This window comes from Mustela lutreola, chromosome 15 (assembly GCF_030435805.1).
Source record: "Mustela lutreola isolate mMusLut2 chromosome 15, mMusLut2.pri, whole genome shotgun sequence".
NCBI classification, from domain to species: domain Eukaryota; kingdom Metazoa; phylum Chordata; class Mammalia; order Carnivora; family Mustelidae; genus Mustela; species Mustela lutreola.
In genome coordinates, this window is record NC_081304.1 from 21,349,548 (window position 1) to 21,367,743 (window position 18,196).

The window sequence follows — 18,196 nt, forward strand, 5'->3', positions numbered from 1 at the left end:
TGCTAGAGCTAATTTCAACTTTAAGAGGATAATATGAACAAAAGTTAGGAGTTTGTTGGGAAATTTCCATTCTCATTGTATTAAGTATTTTAATTGCATTTGCTAATCTGGGGATGTGTTCTTCAGTTGGGAAATCATGAAGCAAAAGGAATAGAATTACACTTTCAGGAAAGAATTCTAAGTCATCGAAACCTCTGAAAGATTAAAACTGTAATTCTGGGGGGAAAAAAAAGTTTTTGTTTTGCTCCACCTCTTTTTTTTTTTTTCTTGATAGAGTAAATGCCCTGAGGCTCTGACCTAGCTTCAGAAAAAGAGCCAGTAGAGTGGGTTCCAACTGCAGATTAGCAAAACTGTAATAGGGATTAAGAAGTGACACAGAAAAGGAACACCCTGAAAGTGTGTATATAAGGGCCAAAAAGAAAGCTTGCAAATACGGGCTTCAGTGTCACCTCTCCTCTTCTCCAGAACGAGCTAAACATTTGCAGGAGCACCATGTCTTGCTCTTCTCGAGTCTCCTCTTCCAGGGCTGGAAGCAGCGGCATGGTCAGGGTGTCTGCTGGTGGAAGCAGCTTCAGCAGTGGAAGCAGATGCGGTCTGGGGGGTGGCTCTGCCCGGGGCTTCCGAGGAGGAACCGGTAGCTGTGGCTTGAGTGGGGGATCGACCAGTGGCTTTGGAGGTAGCTTTGGGGGAGGTTTTGGTAGCTGCTCAGGAGGGGGTGGTTTGGGAGGAACTGCAGGCTCTGGGGCTGGCTTTGGAGGAGGTTCTGGCTTTGGTGGCGGTTCTGGCTTTGGTGGGGGGTCTGGCTTTGGTGGGGGGTCTGGCTTTGGTGGGGGGTCTGGAATTGGTGGCGGTGCTAGTGGAGGCTTCTACAGCTACGGCGGTGGAATGGGGGGTGGTATGGGAGGGGGTGTTGGCGATGGGGGCCTTTTCTCGGGAGGTGAAAAGCAAACCATGCAGAACCTCAATGACCGCCTGGCCAGTTACCTAGACAAGGTCAGAGCCCTGGAAGAGGCCAATACGGATCTGGAGAACAAAATCAGGGAGTGGTATGAGAAATTTGGGCCTGGATCTGGAGATGGTGGATCTGGAAAAGATTACAGCAAATACTATCCAGTCATTGAAGATCTCCGGAACCAGGTGAGACACTATCCACAACCGAGTTTCTATTATTTCTGTATCTTTTGCTCTTATTCAGACCATATACTGTAATGAAGATTTCAAGTCAAGGAATTATTTAAAGACATATTTGCTTGTTGTACATGTAAAATGGGACTTGGTATGTTTTAACTATGACAGTACTGTATATGACATCCAACCGTACTAATTATCTGTTTGCATCTCAAATTTGAGTGTTTCTACATAAGAGCAAAATTTATATAACGCGAGACAGCTAATTAACAGGTACATACAAGAATGGTGGCAATGAGTCAACACTAGCTTAATCTAATGTTTTCCGATTAATTCTGGCAGGTCGACATATTTTAGTGTCTTGCTATATTTAAATCATCTTTACAGCTACTTTTCTTCTTAGGAAATATGGTGCAAATACTGTGTGAGGAGAATCTGAAATGTTTACCCACCATTGTATGGGAAATATTTTTTTAAAGACTTTTTAGAAGTAAAATTCATTTTTTTGTACTATTTTCTGAAAGAACTTATAGATTAACTGATTCTCCATAGCAAAAGAAATAAGCAGAGGGCTGTGCTCTATAAAACAATGTTTCATGCCTATTCCAGTAAATGTGTAAACTGTTACCTTTTTGCAGAAAGATGTAGCCCAACAACACCAGATTATCAATAAACATGTCATTACTAAGCACGTTTTCAGAGCAACTTTCCTTTAAATGCCAACGCGAAGGACATCTACCCTCACAGAGGGGCATGCAGACACAGGTAAAAAGTATCCATGATGCATTCACTATTATTGCTTTTTCCAGATCATTACTGCAACTATTGAAAATGCTGGGATCGTTCTGCAGATCGACAATGCCAGATTGGCCGCTGATGACTTCAGAATGAAGTAAGAAAAGAGAAGACTTGCAAATGTTGTGGGAGAAATAAAATGCAATCTGTCTGTTTCACTTATTCTAAATTTAAAGAACTATGTTTTAGGAGATCAAGACCTAAATTTACAAACATTCCAAGAGTAAATTTTTAAAGAGCACCACTCCGCTCCAACAAGGAAACAAAAAGAGAGGCAAATTAAGGATGAAATTTTTGTTCTAAAAAATATTAGCCGTCAATAGAATTAATACTCAGTTCACAATTTTTGTTCCAGGGGAATCATTCCTAAGAGAAAACTTAGTAGCCTTTTTTTTAATCAAATAGCTCAGGAGGGGGTGCATGGCTGATTCACTCAGAGGAAAATGGAACTCTTGATCTCTGTCAGAGTCGTGAGTTCAAGCCCTGCGTTAGGCGTAGAGATTACATAAATAAACCAAGAGTTCAGAGGAAAAATCTTTTTCTTCACTATGCAAGAATTGATGGATTTGAAATGCTCTGACCTGTCCTACTGTTATCCTTTCCAGGTACGAAAATGAGCTGTATCTCAGGCAGGCCGTGGAGGCCGACATCAATGGCCTGCGGAAAGTTCTGGATGACCTGACCATGACACGCTCTGACCTGGAAATGCAGATCGAGAGCCTCACCGAGGAGCTGGCCTACCTGAAAAAGAACCACGAGGAGGTAGGAACACATTCCACGTTATTAAAGGACCCTGGCCTACCCCACATCATTCTATAAAAATAAAATACGTTTTCTCTAAATGGATTTCTGACACCTATGATCGAGGAAACAAGTTGTCATGAGCAAATTATATCTGAATTTAGTGGCAAGCGGGGGCAGCCTGTAGTATCCCACTTTCGGTTTTTTTGTTGGCTATGCACATTTTAAGAAGTCTTTGCTTTCCTCTTTTTATCACCTTGGTGTTTTTCTTCACGCTAGGAAATGAAGAGCATGCAAGGAAGCTCCGGAGGGGACGTGACCGTGGAAATGAACGCTGCCCCAGGGACTGACCTGACCAAGTTACTGAACGACATGAGGGCGCAGTATGAGGAGCTGGCTGAGCAAAACCGCCGCGAGGCTGAGGAGCAGTTCAACAAACAGGTAGATCATCACTGCTGGATGCCCGAGCCCGCGGTCACATGCAGGCCACCTCCTCCCAGTTCTTCAGCCTGCCCTGACGGCATTTGCTTTTTTCTCTAGAGTGCATCGCTGCAAGCACAAATTTCTACAGATGCCGGGGCAGCCAGTTCCGCCAAGAATGAGATAACAGAACTGAAACGTACTCTGCAAGCTCTGGAAATTGAGCTTCAGTCCCAAATGGCCATGGTGAGTGCAAAGAGGTTTGCAACATCTCCAACAGGCAGTTAAGCGATCCCGTGTTCTTTCTTTGCCAAGATGTTCCACTTGGCACATAATGAAAGCAGCATTAGGAGAGCTCGTTTGTGGTTATAGAAAGCATAAACATTCCAGTTCAAGATCATAAACTTCTGTAGAAGATTCGGCTTAAAGAAAAACAGTTACGCCAACAAAAAAATAAGGAACCAATCATAGAACACCCTAAGTTGTCACTTGAAGGTGTACTTCTGTTAGCATCTTATAAAAGGGGAGTTTTGCATCACGAGGTTTTGATTTGCTTTTTCTCTTAGAAAAGCTCCCTGGAGGGAACCCTGGCTGACACAGAAGCTGGCTACATGGCTCAGCTGTCAGAAATCCAGATGAAGATCAGCGGCCTGGAGGAGCAGATCTGCCAGATCCGAGGCGAGACGGAATGTCAGAACGCAGAGTACGAGCAACTTCTGAACATCAAGACCCGCTTAGAGATGGAGATTGAGACCTACCGACGCCTGCTCGATGGGGAGGGAGGGTGAGTGAAAGTTATGAACCCACTCAGTGCATTCCTTGGTGTACTTCTGTTATGAAACCAGAAAGGGGTCTGAGGGCTGGACTTGGTTTAAAAAGTCACAGTGGGGCACCTGGGTGGCTCAGTTGGTTAAGCATCTGACTCTTGATCCTAGCTCAGGTCTTGATCTCAGGGTCATGAATTGAAGCCCTGTGTTGGGCTCCATATCCATCTTAAATAATAATAATAATGATGATGATGATGATACAAAGTCACAGAGACTCAGTCCAATCCAAAAATATTTACCTTCATCATGGAGAGCCCCCTGCATGGTGGATTTCTCCCACCTTTGCAAACTACAAAGGAAAACAATTCTTTTTTCCTCTAGGGGTTGTGGTTCTGGAGGATCTGATCTTAGAAACTCAGGATCCAGAAGTACAGGATCCAGAAACATGGGATCTGGTGACTCGAGATCTGGAAGCTGTTCTGGCCAAGGAAGAGGTAAACACTCCTTAATGTTCATGATCATCTTATAATTTAAAAGTAAAGGCATGTTTCTCTTGTCTTATAAAAAGCATATACTACTGTTTACAAAATCTTAACCCGAGAGAACTTACTTAAAGAATGCATTTGAATGTCTCTTGATCTGGGTTTATGTGATCGTTTCCAGACTGACATTGTGATTCTGTGACTTTCAGATCCAAACAAGACCAGAGTGACTAAGACCATCGTGGAGGAGGTGGTGGATGGCAAAGTCATCTCATCTCAAGTGAGCAATGTGTCTGAGGTGAAAGTGAAATAAGCAATTTCCAGATCAGCAAGAGTGTCTTTCAGAGAAAAATCGAAGGACACAAATGAAGAAATCACATCAATCCTGCCATCTTTCTGGATAACTTCAGGAAGAATTTCCATCCAGAAGTAGATGACCATGCATTTTTTTCGCATCCTCTTTTCTTTTCTTACTAGAACACTCTTGAAAAAGTTGAAATAACAACTTTGCTCTAATTGTTTTCATGCTTCAATAAACTTACTTTTGCAAGTTAACTAAATGCTTCCTGAAATTTTTAAAGAAGTTCAATATTTTACCTAGAAATAAAGCTATCAGTTACGATCTCTCCTCACTATTATGTTACTAATATTAATTCATTATTTATATAAGACCCTCTTCATAAAAATCAAGATTGGAGCTATTTGGTATGTGGGCATTTCTAGCAACATCCCACTGGAACCCAGTGATAACTAAAATTAGACTTCAGCATCCCTAAAAAACGTTGTGGGAAATAAGATGGGATATATAATAAGATGCCAGATTTCTGAAAACCTTGAAAGCCCCAAAGAGAAAAGATCTCAGATACTTGTACCCTTACAAAATCTAGCCACACCTCTAGCCAAAAACGGCCACTTAGCCAAACAGATGTCTCCTTTTCCTACTCTTCATTGTTGAAGTTCTTACCCCCGGGGTTATCCACATGGCTCTATCTCGTCTTACTTGGGATAATGAAGGTCAGGAGGATAAAGTAGGTCAGGAGGTGGTACAGGGTCAGTCCCAGGAAGAACCAGACACAGGACAAAGCTAAGCTGGTTAAGGTCTTTCCCATAAGGAATTTAATAAGACCAGATCCACAAATTAGAGAATCAACCCCACAAGCCAGTCCTCAAGAAAAGAACTTGAAACTTGGCACGAAAAGCCAAATTTAAAATTGCAAAGAATAAATGTGAACATAATTTAGGCAAATCATACCTTCAAATATAAAATCAACAAAAGCTATATGAGAGTATCAAACTTCAGTAATCAAAAATAATCCAAAAAATGTAGCTTTTCATTTGCTAGGCTTATTGAATAGAACCTGCAGGGACACTAAGACTTCGACTTAAACAGATAACCAGAGAACAAAGTTAATAGCTAAGCACAAAACCACAACTCAAAAAGAGCAACGTCGTCTTGAGTCAAACATATGTTTCCCATCAAGCCATTACAGTAAATTAAAACTTAGATGTTTTTCCTGTACTGAAAAGTTCAGAAATGTGAACCAGCTGATCTAGGCTAGATCAATGCGGGGAGGACACGAATGGGAACCAGTCGTGTGCAGTCTCTGGCCCCAGGTCACCGTGGCCACATCGGGGAAGCCTCTCTCCGTGAGTCTTCCCAAATGTAGTCTTCTAGTCCTGTACCACCTGGTACCTATGTTGATGGCTAGTGTTATCCTCATGTCAAAGCAACAATACTCAGCTACTCTGAAAACCATCGTCCTGTGTTTCCTTGGCATGCACTAAGATGCTGCGTTTGTACTAAATGATCATTTGTAGAAAAGGCCAGAACATACTGAGATGCAGTACGGTCTGTTTCAAGCATTTCAATTTTTAAACCTGAAATTACTGAACCATTAGGATCATGAAATTTACTCAGAGTACTGAATAAAATGTTCAGGATAGGGTATTCACACATTACGACCTACTCTAAAACCACTTCAAAACCACATGACATAAAACAGCATATGTTTTATTCTGGAACTCTAAAGTTAATAATCTATCAACCTGAGAGTGGACTTACTCATGATGAGAAGGAGAGCCAGTGCCTACTAGCACAAGAATTTTCATCTATTGACTTTTGATCCAGACATTCCTGTGGTTGTTCTTGTCATTCTGACCTCAAGGGCCAATGGGCAAGAATGGACATGGTAGGGCGCCTGGGTGGCTTAGTGGGTTAAGCCGCTGCCTTCGGCTCAGGTCATGATCTCAGGGATCGAGTCCCACATCAGGCTCTCTGCTCAGCAGGGAGCCTGCTTCCTCCTCTCTCTCTCTCTGCCTGCCTCTCTGCCTACTTGTGATCTCTCTCTCTGTCAAATAAATAAATAAAAAATCTTTAAAAAAAAAAAAAAAAAAAGAATGGACATGGTATCCATCCTCACAAAGATCAGAAGCAAGAAACAAGGTTTGTAGTAGGCAGAGAAGAGGAAACAGCCAGAAGATTTGAAAGTCTATGGAAAGGAGCCTAAACTTGCTTAATGACTTCATGGAATTAGATGCTGTTCAAAAGACCTACAAAAGAAGACAAAGTGATGAATATAAATCACCCAGAACATAGCTCGTAGGTAATATTTTCCAAATAACCTCCTCAATTAACAAAATGCTACCGCATGTAATGCACTTTTAAAAATTATCAGTGGCTCAAATGGGACACTTGGAAAATATTGGTCAAGCCCTTTTAAAAACAATTTACTCCTTTGTAGTATCAATGGCAATATGAAATGATAAAGTGGAAAGGAGCAAACGCTGAGATAACACTTCAACCAATTGCTTTTATATTTGCATTTAAAGCCATTTAAATAAAGAGGACAAGCCCAGAATGTATCACTAATCTGTCACATGCAAAGTACATGGATTCCTGGGGAGTGGGCCTGAGGGGGGGGGGGTTGGGCGCGGGGGTTGTTTATTTCATTAACCAAATCACAACAAACATGAAAGCATACAGGAGCTCATTAAAACTGCAATAAGACTGCCTCACCCGGCTCCAGCTTGCTTCTTACCGACACCAACACCGCAGAGCTGGGGAGTGTTTCAAAACATGACAACCTCTGCCGATTCATTCTAACACCCTAACCTTAGAAACATGCCCTGCATCTAGCTTTACTCACTGCTTGCAGCTAGCTGTAAAATAAATGACTTCAAATGACTTTTGTATTAGTTTGCCTAAGACCAAGAAGTCAGATTTCTAAGTCTCCGTGATGGTTTTTATGCAAACAATGGCTTTGTGTCACCGTTTCAAGACAAGGTCACTGTGCTTTCCCCACTGAGTGTTCCACACCCAAAAGTTTCCAGGAAGTTTCAATATCACTGCTGGTGATATCTATCACAATAATAACAACATAAAAATCATAATTTCTTTCAAACTTTTATATTTAAGATTTTATTTTTAAGTAATCTCTGCACCCAATGTGGGACTCCAACTTACAACCTGAGATCAAGAGTCATGTGCTCTACTGACCAAGCCAGCCAGGCGCCCCTGCAGTTTTATTTATTTATTTTTTGCTTTTTTTTTTTTAACTTTATTATTTTATTTTAATTCAATTAATTAACATACATTGCATCATTAGTTTCAGAGATAGAGTTCAGTGGTTCATTAGTTGTATATAACACCCAGCGCTCATTACCTCATGTGCCCTCCTTAATGCCCGTCACCTAGTTACCCCATCCCCCCAGACCCTCCCCTCCCGCAAACCTCAGTTTGTTTCCTATGGTTAAGAGTCTCATGGTTTGTCTCCCTCTCTGATTTCATCTTGTTTTATTTTTTCTTCCCTTCCCCTATGTTCCTCTGTTTTGTTCCTTAAATTTGACATATGAGTGAGATCATATGATAGTCTTTCTCTGACTGACTTATTTCACTTAGCACGATATCCTCTACTTCCATCCATGTTGTTGCAAAGCAAAAATTCATATTTTTTGATGGCTGAATAATATTCCATTATGTATATACCACATCTTCTTTATTCATTCATCTTCCTGTAGATACCTGGGCTCTTTCCACACTTTGGCTATCGTGGACAATGCTGCTATAAGCATTTGTGTGCACATGCCCCTTTGGATCACTACATTTGTATCTTTGGGGTAAATAGCCAGTAGTGCAGTTGCTGGGTGGTAGGGTAGCTCTATTTTCAACTTTTTGAGGAACCTCCATACTGTTTTCCAGAGTGGCTGCACCAGCTTGCATTTCCACCAACATTCTAAGACAGTTCCCCTTTCTCTGCATCCTCTATTGTTTCCTGACATTACTTTTAGCCATTCTGATCAGTGGTACCTCTTAGCGGTTTTGATTTGCATTTCCCTGATACTGAGCAATGTTGAGCATTTTTTCATGCATCTGTTGGCCATTTGGATGTCTTCTTTGCAGAAATGTCCGTTGCCCATTTCTTGATTGATTATTTGTTCTTTGGGTGCTGAATTTGATAAATTCTTTCTAGATTTTGGAGACTAGCCCTTTATCTGATAAAACATTTGCAAATATCTTCTCCCAATCTGTAGGTTGTCTTTTGGTTTTGTTGACTATTTCCTTTGCTGTGCAAAAGCTTTTTATCTTGATGAAGTCCCAATAGCTCATTTATGCCTTTGTTTCCATTGTCTTTGGAGATGTGTCTAGCCAGAAGTTGTTGCCGCCAAGATCAAAGAGGTCGCTGCCTATGTTCTCTTCTAGGATTCTGATGGATTCCTGTCTCACACTTAGGTCTTTCACTCATTTTGAGTTTATTTTTGTGTATGGTGTAAGAAAATGGTCCAATTTCATTCTTCTGCATGTGGCTGTCCACCTCACAGAGTTTTAAAAAGTTGACTGGTGGGGTGCCTGGGTGGTGTGGTCAGTTGGGCACGCAATTTTTGCTTTTGGCTAGAGTCGTATTCTCAGGGTCGTGAGATTGAGCCCTCCCCCTTGGCTCCATGCTCACTGTGGAGTCTGCTTGTGATTCTCTTTTCTTCTCCCTCTGCTCCTCCCACTTGTGCTCTCTCTCTCTCTCTCTCTCTCTCTAAAATAAATAAATCTTTAAAAAATAATAATAAATACAAACTTTTACATTTGACTTTTATTCCAATATCCCACCCAGAATATAAATTCTTCCAGAAAAGTTATTCTAGGCCTCCAGTCTCTGGTTGAAGGTGCCCAGAACTCGCAAAGTTCGTGACTTGGGAAGGCAGATCATTCAATTTAAGAATAGGTGTAAAGTTAGAAGTGGTTTCCTTACACAGAGCCAGATCTGTCTCCCTGTGTAACTTGAGGCAATTTGATCCTGGTTCAAGACTTTGGAGTTATTTTTAAATGGCCATGTGTCTTTTCTTTTCTAAACAAAAGTCCCAATTTCTTGAGCCATGCCTCCTCTGACACTGTTTCCATATTCCTCATTAACTAGACCACACACATTGGCTATTATGGACATATTTGGAATTAATTAGTCCTTTTAAACTATGGCACATAGTTTTAAACTAAACACAAAGATCAAGAGTTGTGGAAGAATGACCCCTGGGCTTGTGTAAATCTTTTGATATGGTCTAACTTCAGCAGCCAAGGCATGTTCACAATTGTTGAGCTAGACCTTTTACAGAGAAACTTTATCCTTTCTTTTATTCCCCCTTTCTTTTTTAACTCATGGAACTTCCTTTTATTCTTCTACTTGCTTCACAAACTCTTACCAGTTGGGGGTCATCATTTTACCCTGGAAGTTTTTAAAAATATATTTTTGATTCTCTTATTCAACATATTCATTTTGTTTGTATCGCTTAGAAAAAAAAAACACAAGGAAATTGGAAAACGCAAGCCATATCACAACAAAGATCCCTCCTGCCAATCACAAATATCAGCTTAACATCAGTGTTTCCTAAATAAGCCATCTGAATATTTTATTCTGTGTTAAATTGTTTCAGTGTTAACAAAAGTGTTAATAAATGTTTACTTGGTGAGTAGGGTGTTTGAAGACATAGGAACAGGCTCAGAGCTCCCTTAAGTAAATGAAGCAAGAAGCAAAGGCATACAGGGAAAGAACATCAAGTGACACCAAATTTATTTACCAAAAAATATTGTATTTCTAGTGTGACAGCTTTAGTTAAAGATGATAGATAGATAGATAGATAGATAGATAGATAGTAGATTTATTTCACTACCTCTGACAATACACATAATGAAGAAGAATGTATTTTGTAATATGGAAATCAGGGAAGAGGGGTTTCCCTTTATAAAAAGGCATCTGGAGAGAGGAAATAGGGTATGTTATGCTTGTCATCTCCAAGTTTACGTAATCTGCTGTAATTCAAAATCTGCATATGTTGGATTTACCTGCAGAAGAAATAAGGGGCAGCCACAGCAGAGGTTTACAAGGACCTGGAAAAACTTAAAAGCTTGCTGTTTAATAGTAAATCAAAACGTCATAGCATAGCAGTTCCTCCTTTTCTCTAACTTTCTCAGAGGTCTTACACTTTCATTAAATAAGAATCTGTGGTTAGGTATTATTAATCACTTCAAAAGCCCAAGGTAGGCTTTAAGGAAAATGTTTAACTTAAAATTTTATTTTCTTACAACTGGCAAAAGCAAGAAAAAAATAAAAGAAGATGATTAAAAGGAATCTGACCTATTTTTTCTTCCTATATTCTATTCTTAAACAATATACGTAGGGTAAGGACTTACCGCTGTTACTTCACCAGAAATCCCTAAAATTGGTTTCAGATACCTTCATCCGAAAAGACGGTATATTTATCATCTAATTCCAAAGGAAAATAGTTTTTTAAGCACAGGCATCAAAAATGCATGAGGACAGAAATCAATAAGTGAAAATACAAGTAGGCTGATAGCCTGCAAACGTTATCTGCTTCACTTCTCCAGTGTGAGGTGTTTTCAGTGCTTTCAAATAAATAAGATGCTCTATGGAGTTTAACAAACAATTAACAAAACATTGACTTAGTATTACAGATGTCATTGAAAATCCTTCAGGTGATGGTATCAGAGAGGAAACACCCACTTTATCAGCTAGAATAGGAGATACCAACTGATAACTCCCTAACACTCTCCTGGAGGTTGGGCTTTGCAGGGTTGAAACCCTTCCACCCTGTCACATTTTGCCCCAAAATCTAGTCTATGGCAATTAGATTCTGATCATAGGAAAGGAAAAATCCTGGGGGTCTGGAGGGAGATAGGGGGTGGCTCCTCAGGCTTCTCCTTTTCGCACCAGCTTTGGGGGTGCCAGGTAGGGAGGAGGGGAGAGGAGGTCACTCTGTGATAATGAGAAGGATACAATGTGACCATCTCATGGTCCCCAGGACAAGAGGGCACCATGGAGCCCGCAAGCCATTCATTTGAATCCAGCATCCGTTCCTGATTAAAACGCTTCAAAGTATAGGGATAGAGGGAACATTCCTGAACCTTATCAAATCTATCTATGAAAGACCCACAGCAAATATCATCCTCAATGGGAAAAAGCTTGCAGCCTTCCCGTTGAGATCAGGAACAAGACAAGGATGCCCACTTTCACCACTCTTGTTCAACATAGTATTAGAAGTCCTAGCAACAGCAATCAGACAACAAAGAGAAATAAAAGGTATCCAAATTGGCAATGAAGAAGTCAAACTCTCTCTCTTCGCAGATGACATGATTCTTTATATGGAAAACCCAAAAAACTCCACCCGCAAACTACTAGAACTCATACAGCAATTCAGCAACGTGGCAGGATACAAAGTCAATGTACGGAAATTGTGGCTTTCTTATACACTAACAATGAAAATACAGAAAGGGAAATTAGAGAATCGATTCCATTTACTATAGCACCAAGAACCATAAGATACCTGGGAATAAACCTAACCAAAGAGGTAAAGGATCTGTACTCGAGGAATTACAAAACACTCATGAAAGAAATTGAAGAAGACACAAAAAGATGAATATAAAATCAAAGCAGGGTGTAAGAAATTTGGACCTGGGGCAATGGTCAAGAAGTAAAACAGGACTAAAGAAGTATCACCCGATAACTGAGGAACTTAAAAACAAGGTAAGAAATTTTGCTGCTGCTGGACAACAGAATAGGAAAAGTGACAAAATATGAAAAGATGGGAGACCATCTGACACCATTACCCATTCTTTCCTCGATTTAACCAGATTAAGGAGTTTAATAAGCAACAGAATATCCTTCTTAGCTATGTTCAGTTGTTGTTGTTGTTCTTGTTTTTCTAACTTGCTTACTTTTTTATAGGTTATGTTCTGGAAGGAATTACAGAAATGTTTCGAAAATACTTAAAATTAAACTAAGTAAATTGCCTGCAGTTGTTGTATCCTCAAAAGAAGAGATAAATGCTAGAAAGATACAGTTAGAGAACTATTTAATGTATTTGTTCTTAAAGAACACGTACTTATAAAATTTCTGTGAAGACCCCGACACAGGCTTTGTTAAATACCAGTGTGCATGAGGTGCCTGGGTGGCTCAAGTCATGATCTCAGGATCCTGGGATCAAGCCCCACATCGGGCTCCCTGCTCAGCAGGAAGCCTACTTCTCCCTCTCTCACTCCCCATCCTTGTGTTCCCGCTCTCTGTCAAGTAAGTAAATAAAATCTTAAAAAAAAAAAAAAAGTGAACAATCTCCCTTCTTAAAAAACAACAACAACAACAACAACAGCGTGCAGAACTTCAGAATGTGAGTGCAACGAACAGCTTTTTTGTGTCCTGTTGTCCATATATCAAATGCAACCATGAGCAACACCAGACTTGACAGTGTAAAATGAGTCCCTGAACGCTTCAGACAGAAGTAAGGTGTGGTTACCTTCAAGAGCACAATGGCTGTGAAGAGAAGCAGTAGGGGACACTAGGCTTATTTTTTTTCCTGGAATTACAAGTGACAAAAGGAGTATTGTTCTTCTTAGAAATAAATGAAATCCTAAAGATGGAAAAATATTTTAGCTGAATACACCAGAGAAGGCCATTATCTACAAAAATGTCATGGTGGTTCTATATTCAAAGAATCATCACCTAGTTTGCAAGTAAGAGTTTTTATGAATTGGGTTTTGTTTTTTTTTTTTTAAGATTTTATTTATTTATTTGACAAACAAAGATCACAAGTAGGCAGAGAGGAAGGCAAGGGGTGTGGGGAAGCAGGCTCCCCGCTGAGCAGGAAGCCCAGTGCGATTCGGGACTCGATCCCAGGACCCTGAAATCATGACCTGAGCCAAAGGCAGAGGCTTTAACCCACTGAGCCACCCAGGTGCCCCAAATTGGGTATGTTTTAAGTGAGGCTCCTAAAAAGTACCATTTATTATGTGTTTCTGAAGATTCTTTAATGCCCTTCTTTACATGTGTGTACAAGGCCCTCGTGAACAAGAGGGAAATAAAATGTGGCAACTGTGTGCTAAGAAATAAAAATGCTAGAGAGTTTTTCCTCAAAGAAAAAGATTTTAGCATTTCATTAGTGATGCCATGGTACACCCCCCCCCCCCCAATGTGAAAGGTGAATAGCAAATTACATTTTTTAAAAATGTTAAACTGAAGCTTAGTGTTTCTGGAACAGTCCTTTAAAAGACTATTCAGAATAGAGTATTAACACAAACCTAATAACCACTTAGAGAAATTGAAACTTTTTTCAGGTTTGAGTCTGAACCGGCCCTATGCCAGAATGTGGAGGCCAACAGCTACGGCCTGAGCAGAATCTAGGATGACCTCACTTCTTCCAACATGCATCTGGAAATGCAGATTGAAACCTGGTGGAGAAGTTGGCTGATTTCATGAAGAACCATGAAGATGTGTTTGTCCAGAGGCTGAAATGTAACTTGCCTCTTCCTTATTTCCTGTTCTCAATTCCAATATAATGATGGGGTTAAGTCTTTTTTTGTTTGTTTGTTTGTCAGAATGAGAGAGAGCATAAGCAGAGGGAGCAGTAGGCAGATGGAGAAGCAGGTTCCAAGCTGAGCATGGAGCCCGATGCTATCTATACTCAATCTCAGGACCCTGGGATCATGACTTGAGCTGAAGACACATGCCCAACCCACTGAGCCACCCAGGAGTCCCGAGGGTAAGGAAAATTCTAATAAATGAAGTGAATTCTAGTGCCATCATGGTTGAATCCCTTGATGGGTTGTTTCCTATTCCAGAAATGGAAGGCCTGCCAGAAACCACAGGCTCTGACAGGCATGTGGAGATGGTCGTCATACCTCGAGCCAACCTAACCGAGCTCCTCCATGACGTGAGAACTCCCCGTGAAGCCCTAACTGAACAGAATCACCGGGATGCTAAAATTAGGTTCAACACAAGGTAAACTAGAAACACAGTCAAGGTCAGAAAATTAGGACAACTTCTCTTCCATGATAAATGGCTCTGTTTTATAATGGCATTTCAGAGCAGACTGCTATTTCAGCAGATGGCATTTTGCTAAGATTCAGATGAATGGGCTGAAGTGGACTATTCAGGCCATGGAGCTAGAACCGCAGTCTGCCTGAGCTCCAGTATGTAACAGTCTCCTACGGGGTGAATATGCCAAAAAACCAATTTGTCCTCACAGGTAAATTCATGATGTCACCTCAACAATAGGTTTCCAAAATATTGTATTCCCTAACGAAATTTATTTTTCAAAGCTCTTGAAATTTTAAGATCTTCGGCTTCTTAGGTACTAACTCAGACAGGAGAGTGTTCATTGATTATACAAAAAATATCTAGAAGCAAAATTAACTGCACATATCCACCCCTATTTTGAAAATACTCCAGCCTCTGAATCAGTTAAGACACCGCAAATGTCAACATGAGCTCACTGTTAGAGAAACACTGGACAGGCTCATTTCCAGAATGAGATCACTTGTTTCTATCTCCAGGTAGGTGGTAAGGCAGGACTCCTGTCTGAAAGCTTAAGAGAATTAATCTAGGTAAAATGTCTTCATGAAGATCCAACGACGATTTCCTTCAATATCAAGGCATATATATGTTGTGTTTTAATTAAGAAGATTTTGCACATTTATACTTGAATAACAATGTTTTCCATTTAAAAAAATCAATTTTCAGGGCACTTGGGTGGCTCAGTTGGTTAAACAACTTTGGCTCAGGTCATGGTCCTGGAGTCCTGGGATCAAGTCCTACATTGCGCTTCCAGCTCCACAGGGAGTGTGCTTCTCCTTCTGACCTTCTCCCCTCTCATGCTCTCTCTCTCTCTCACTCTATTTCTCTCAAATAAATAAATAAAATATTTTATTTTTTTTAAGATTTTATTTATTTATTTGACAGACAGAGATCACAAGTCGGCAGAGAGGCAGGCATAGAGAGAGGAAGAAAAGCAGGGTCCCCACAGAGAGCCTGATGCGGGGCTCGATCCCAGCATCCCGAGATCATGACCCAAGCTGAAGGAAGAGGTCTTAACCCACTGAGCCACCCAGATGCCCCAATAAATAAAATATTTTTAAAAAATCAATTTTCAGGGGTACCTGGGTGGCTCAGTCAGTTAAATGTCTGCCTTTGGGTCAGGTCATAATCCCAGGGTCCTGGGATGGAGCTCCATGTCAGGCTCCCTGCTCAGAAGTGAGTCTGTTTCTTCTCTCCCCCTGCCCCTCTGCCCGCTTGTGCACTCTCTCTCTTTCTCCCTCAAATAAATAAACAGAATTTTTTTTAAATACACACACATATACATAAATTTTCACTTGTACTCCCAAAAGACAAGATTATTTGTGACAGCATTTATCAAGTATCTGATGTTTCAGAAGCTGTGAGAGAGGAAACAGGATAGCGGTGGCATTTCTGTCTTCTGGGAAGCACACTTTAACCACAGGGAAGATTTTATTAAAGTAATAATGCATTATCTAGTTGCTATATTTTGCATCAACCTGGGAGACCTGAGCCTCAGTCCTAGATTGTCTCAGAACTCAGACTGTGAGCTTAGATAAGTCACTCTTCTAAACGCATCTATCCCTAGACCTCATTTTTCCTTTATCTATAAAACAGGGGAGTTGGTAATCCATAAGGTACTTTCCAATTCTAAAATCTATAAATCTAGGATTTATAAAATTTTAAAACAATAAAAAAAATGAAGGTGGTGAAATGAATTGTTATAGTGAACTAAAGTTAGGTCAGATTCACCCTAATTCAAGGGATTTGCTGAAAATTCTGTAATACACAACATCCAATGTCAGGTTCTAAGGTAGGGTGTATCAACCTTGACATTCTGGACATTTGAGATTGGATAATTTGGAGGGAGGGGGTGGCTGCCTGTACAACTTTATCAGTTATAGTTTATAACTATATCATCTATAGGTTTTATCCACTAGATTCCAGTAGCATCCCCCATCATCCTTTGTGACAACCAAAACATCTCCAAATGTTGCCACGGACCCAGAAGAGGAGCAAAGACATTCTTCTGAGAATCAATGCTCTCATACGCAATCAGCATTTTCATACTCCACAAAAGCAAGTGCTCACCACAGTTTGAAATGCTTGGCTTGGTACAAAACACAGAAGATGAAATGCTCTCCTTTCCTCAAATCTGAAAACTTCACCCCCTTGGGGTCCCTGGGTAGCACAGTCGGTTAAGCATCTAACTCTTGGTTTCCACTCAGGTCATGATCGCAGGGTCTTGAGAACGAGCCCCTTCTTAGGCTCTGATCTCAGCAAGGAGTTCACTGAGGTTTCACTCACCCTCTTTCTCCGCCCCTCCTTGGATGCATGCCGTCTCTCTTTCTCAAATAAATAAATAAATCTTAAAAAAAAAAAATTCACCCCCTTAAATATGGTATCCAAGTGGAAAAGTTATCTCTGTTTCACTTGAAAGAAGAAGGGCTAGAATAGAGGAGAAAAAATGGCTCTGCATTGCGTCTTCTTTCTTACAACATGAATAGAAACACTTTCTGATATTCATCTGCCTGAATAACTATTTGTTTCATCTTTTGTCTGGGAAAAACCTCAAATTTCACAGTATCCTCAGAAAACATGCATGGAAGCCAGGCTGACGGAATCTGACGCCGACTAGCAGGCTCAGCTTTCACAGACCCACATGTGGATACTGACCCTGGAGATCCAGGTCCTCAAGTTCACAGGGAGGTAGAGAGCCAGAGTGCAGGCTGCCAGCAGGACATCAAGATGTGCCTAGAGAATGAAAGGGAGACCCACCACCACCTGCTCCAGGGACAGGGCTGGTAGGTGAGAAGCTGTGAGTTTGGTGAAGATAGAGGAGAAGGTGGGGCTGGGGGCTAGTATAGGAATCTGGTGGCTCCTATTGACGTTCTTAATTAAAAGCAACAGTATTATACCACAAGGGCTGAACAAACTTCCATAAGGCCCATCTTGTACCATTTTTTTTTTTTAAGATTTTATTTATTTCACACACAGAGAGAGAAATTACAAGTAGGCAGAGGGGCAGGCAGACAGAGAGGGGGAAGCAGGCTCTCCGCTGAGCAGAATCCAATGCAGGACTCGATCCCAGGACCCCGAGATCATGACCTGAGCTGAAGGCAGAGACTTAACCCACTGAGTCACCCAGGTGCCCGACCATTTTTAATACCCACCCTCGCCAGCTCTATAAAGGTGGTGACCAAGGCCTTGATTTACAAACCAACTCCCCTCCCCCACTTTCATGCATTGCCATCCCATACAGGACACTCCAGAAATGTTTACTCAACTGAATTCAAGTTTAGGGCAGCACTGTGCTTCTACTGTCCCTGCTCAGGAAACAAGCACATTATATCCAACATACGGTAGGCTTAAGAGTCATTCGGAGCCACGTAATTCAAAAACAGAATGAATAAAAACACAAAAGGTTAAAAGTCAATGTCTTCAACTCAGTCTTTAAAAACATTCCTGGGTATTACAATTTTTATGACTATCTCAAACAATCAATGTAGAGTATAAGAGATTCTATTTTTCTTTTCAG

The 18,196-nt window shown here is 40.7% G+C and overlaps 1 protein-coding gene across 1 annotated transcript; it reads left to right on the forward strand.

The window, feature by feature from the left end:
- The first annotated feature begins 350 nt into the window (after window positions 1–350).
- On the forward strand, window positions 351–4,893 carry KRT24 (keratin 24). Its single transcript, XM_059148128.1, has 8 exons — window positions 351–1,137; window positions 1,938–2,020; window positions 2,529–2,685; window positions 2,944–3,105; window positions 3,205–3,330; window positions 3,651–3,868; window positions 4,233–4,345; window positions 4,543–4,893. Exons 1-8 carry the CDS (start codon window positions 493–495, stop codon window positions 4,644–4,646), a joined length of 1,608 nt encoding a protein of 535 aa, XP_059004111.1. The 5' UTR covers window positions 351–492; the 3' UTR covers window positions 4,647–4,893.
- The last annotated feature ends 13,303 nt before the right edge of the window (window positions 4,894–18,196 follow it).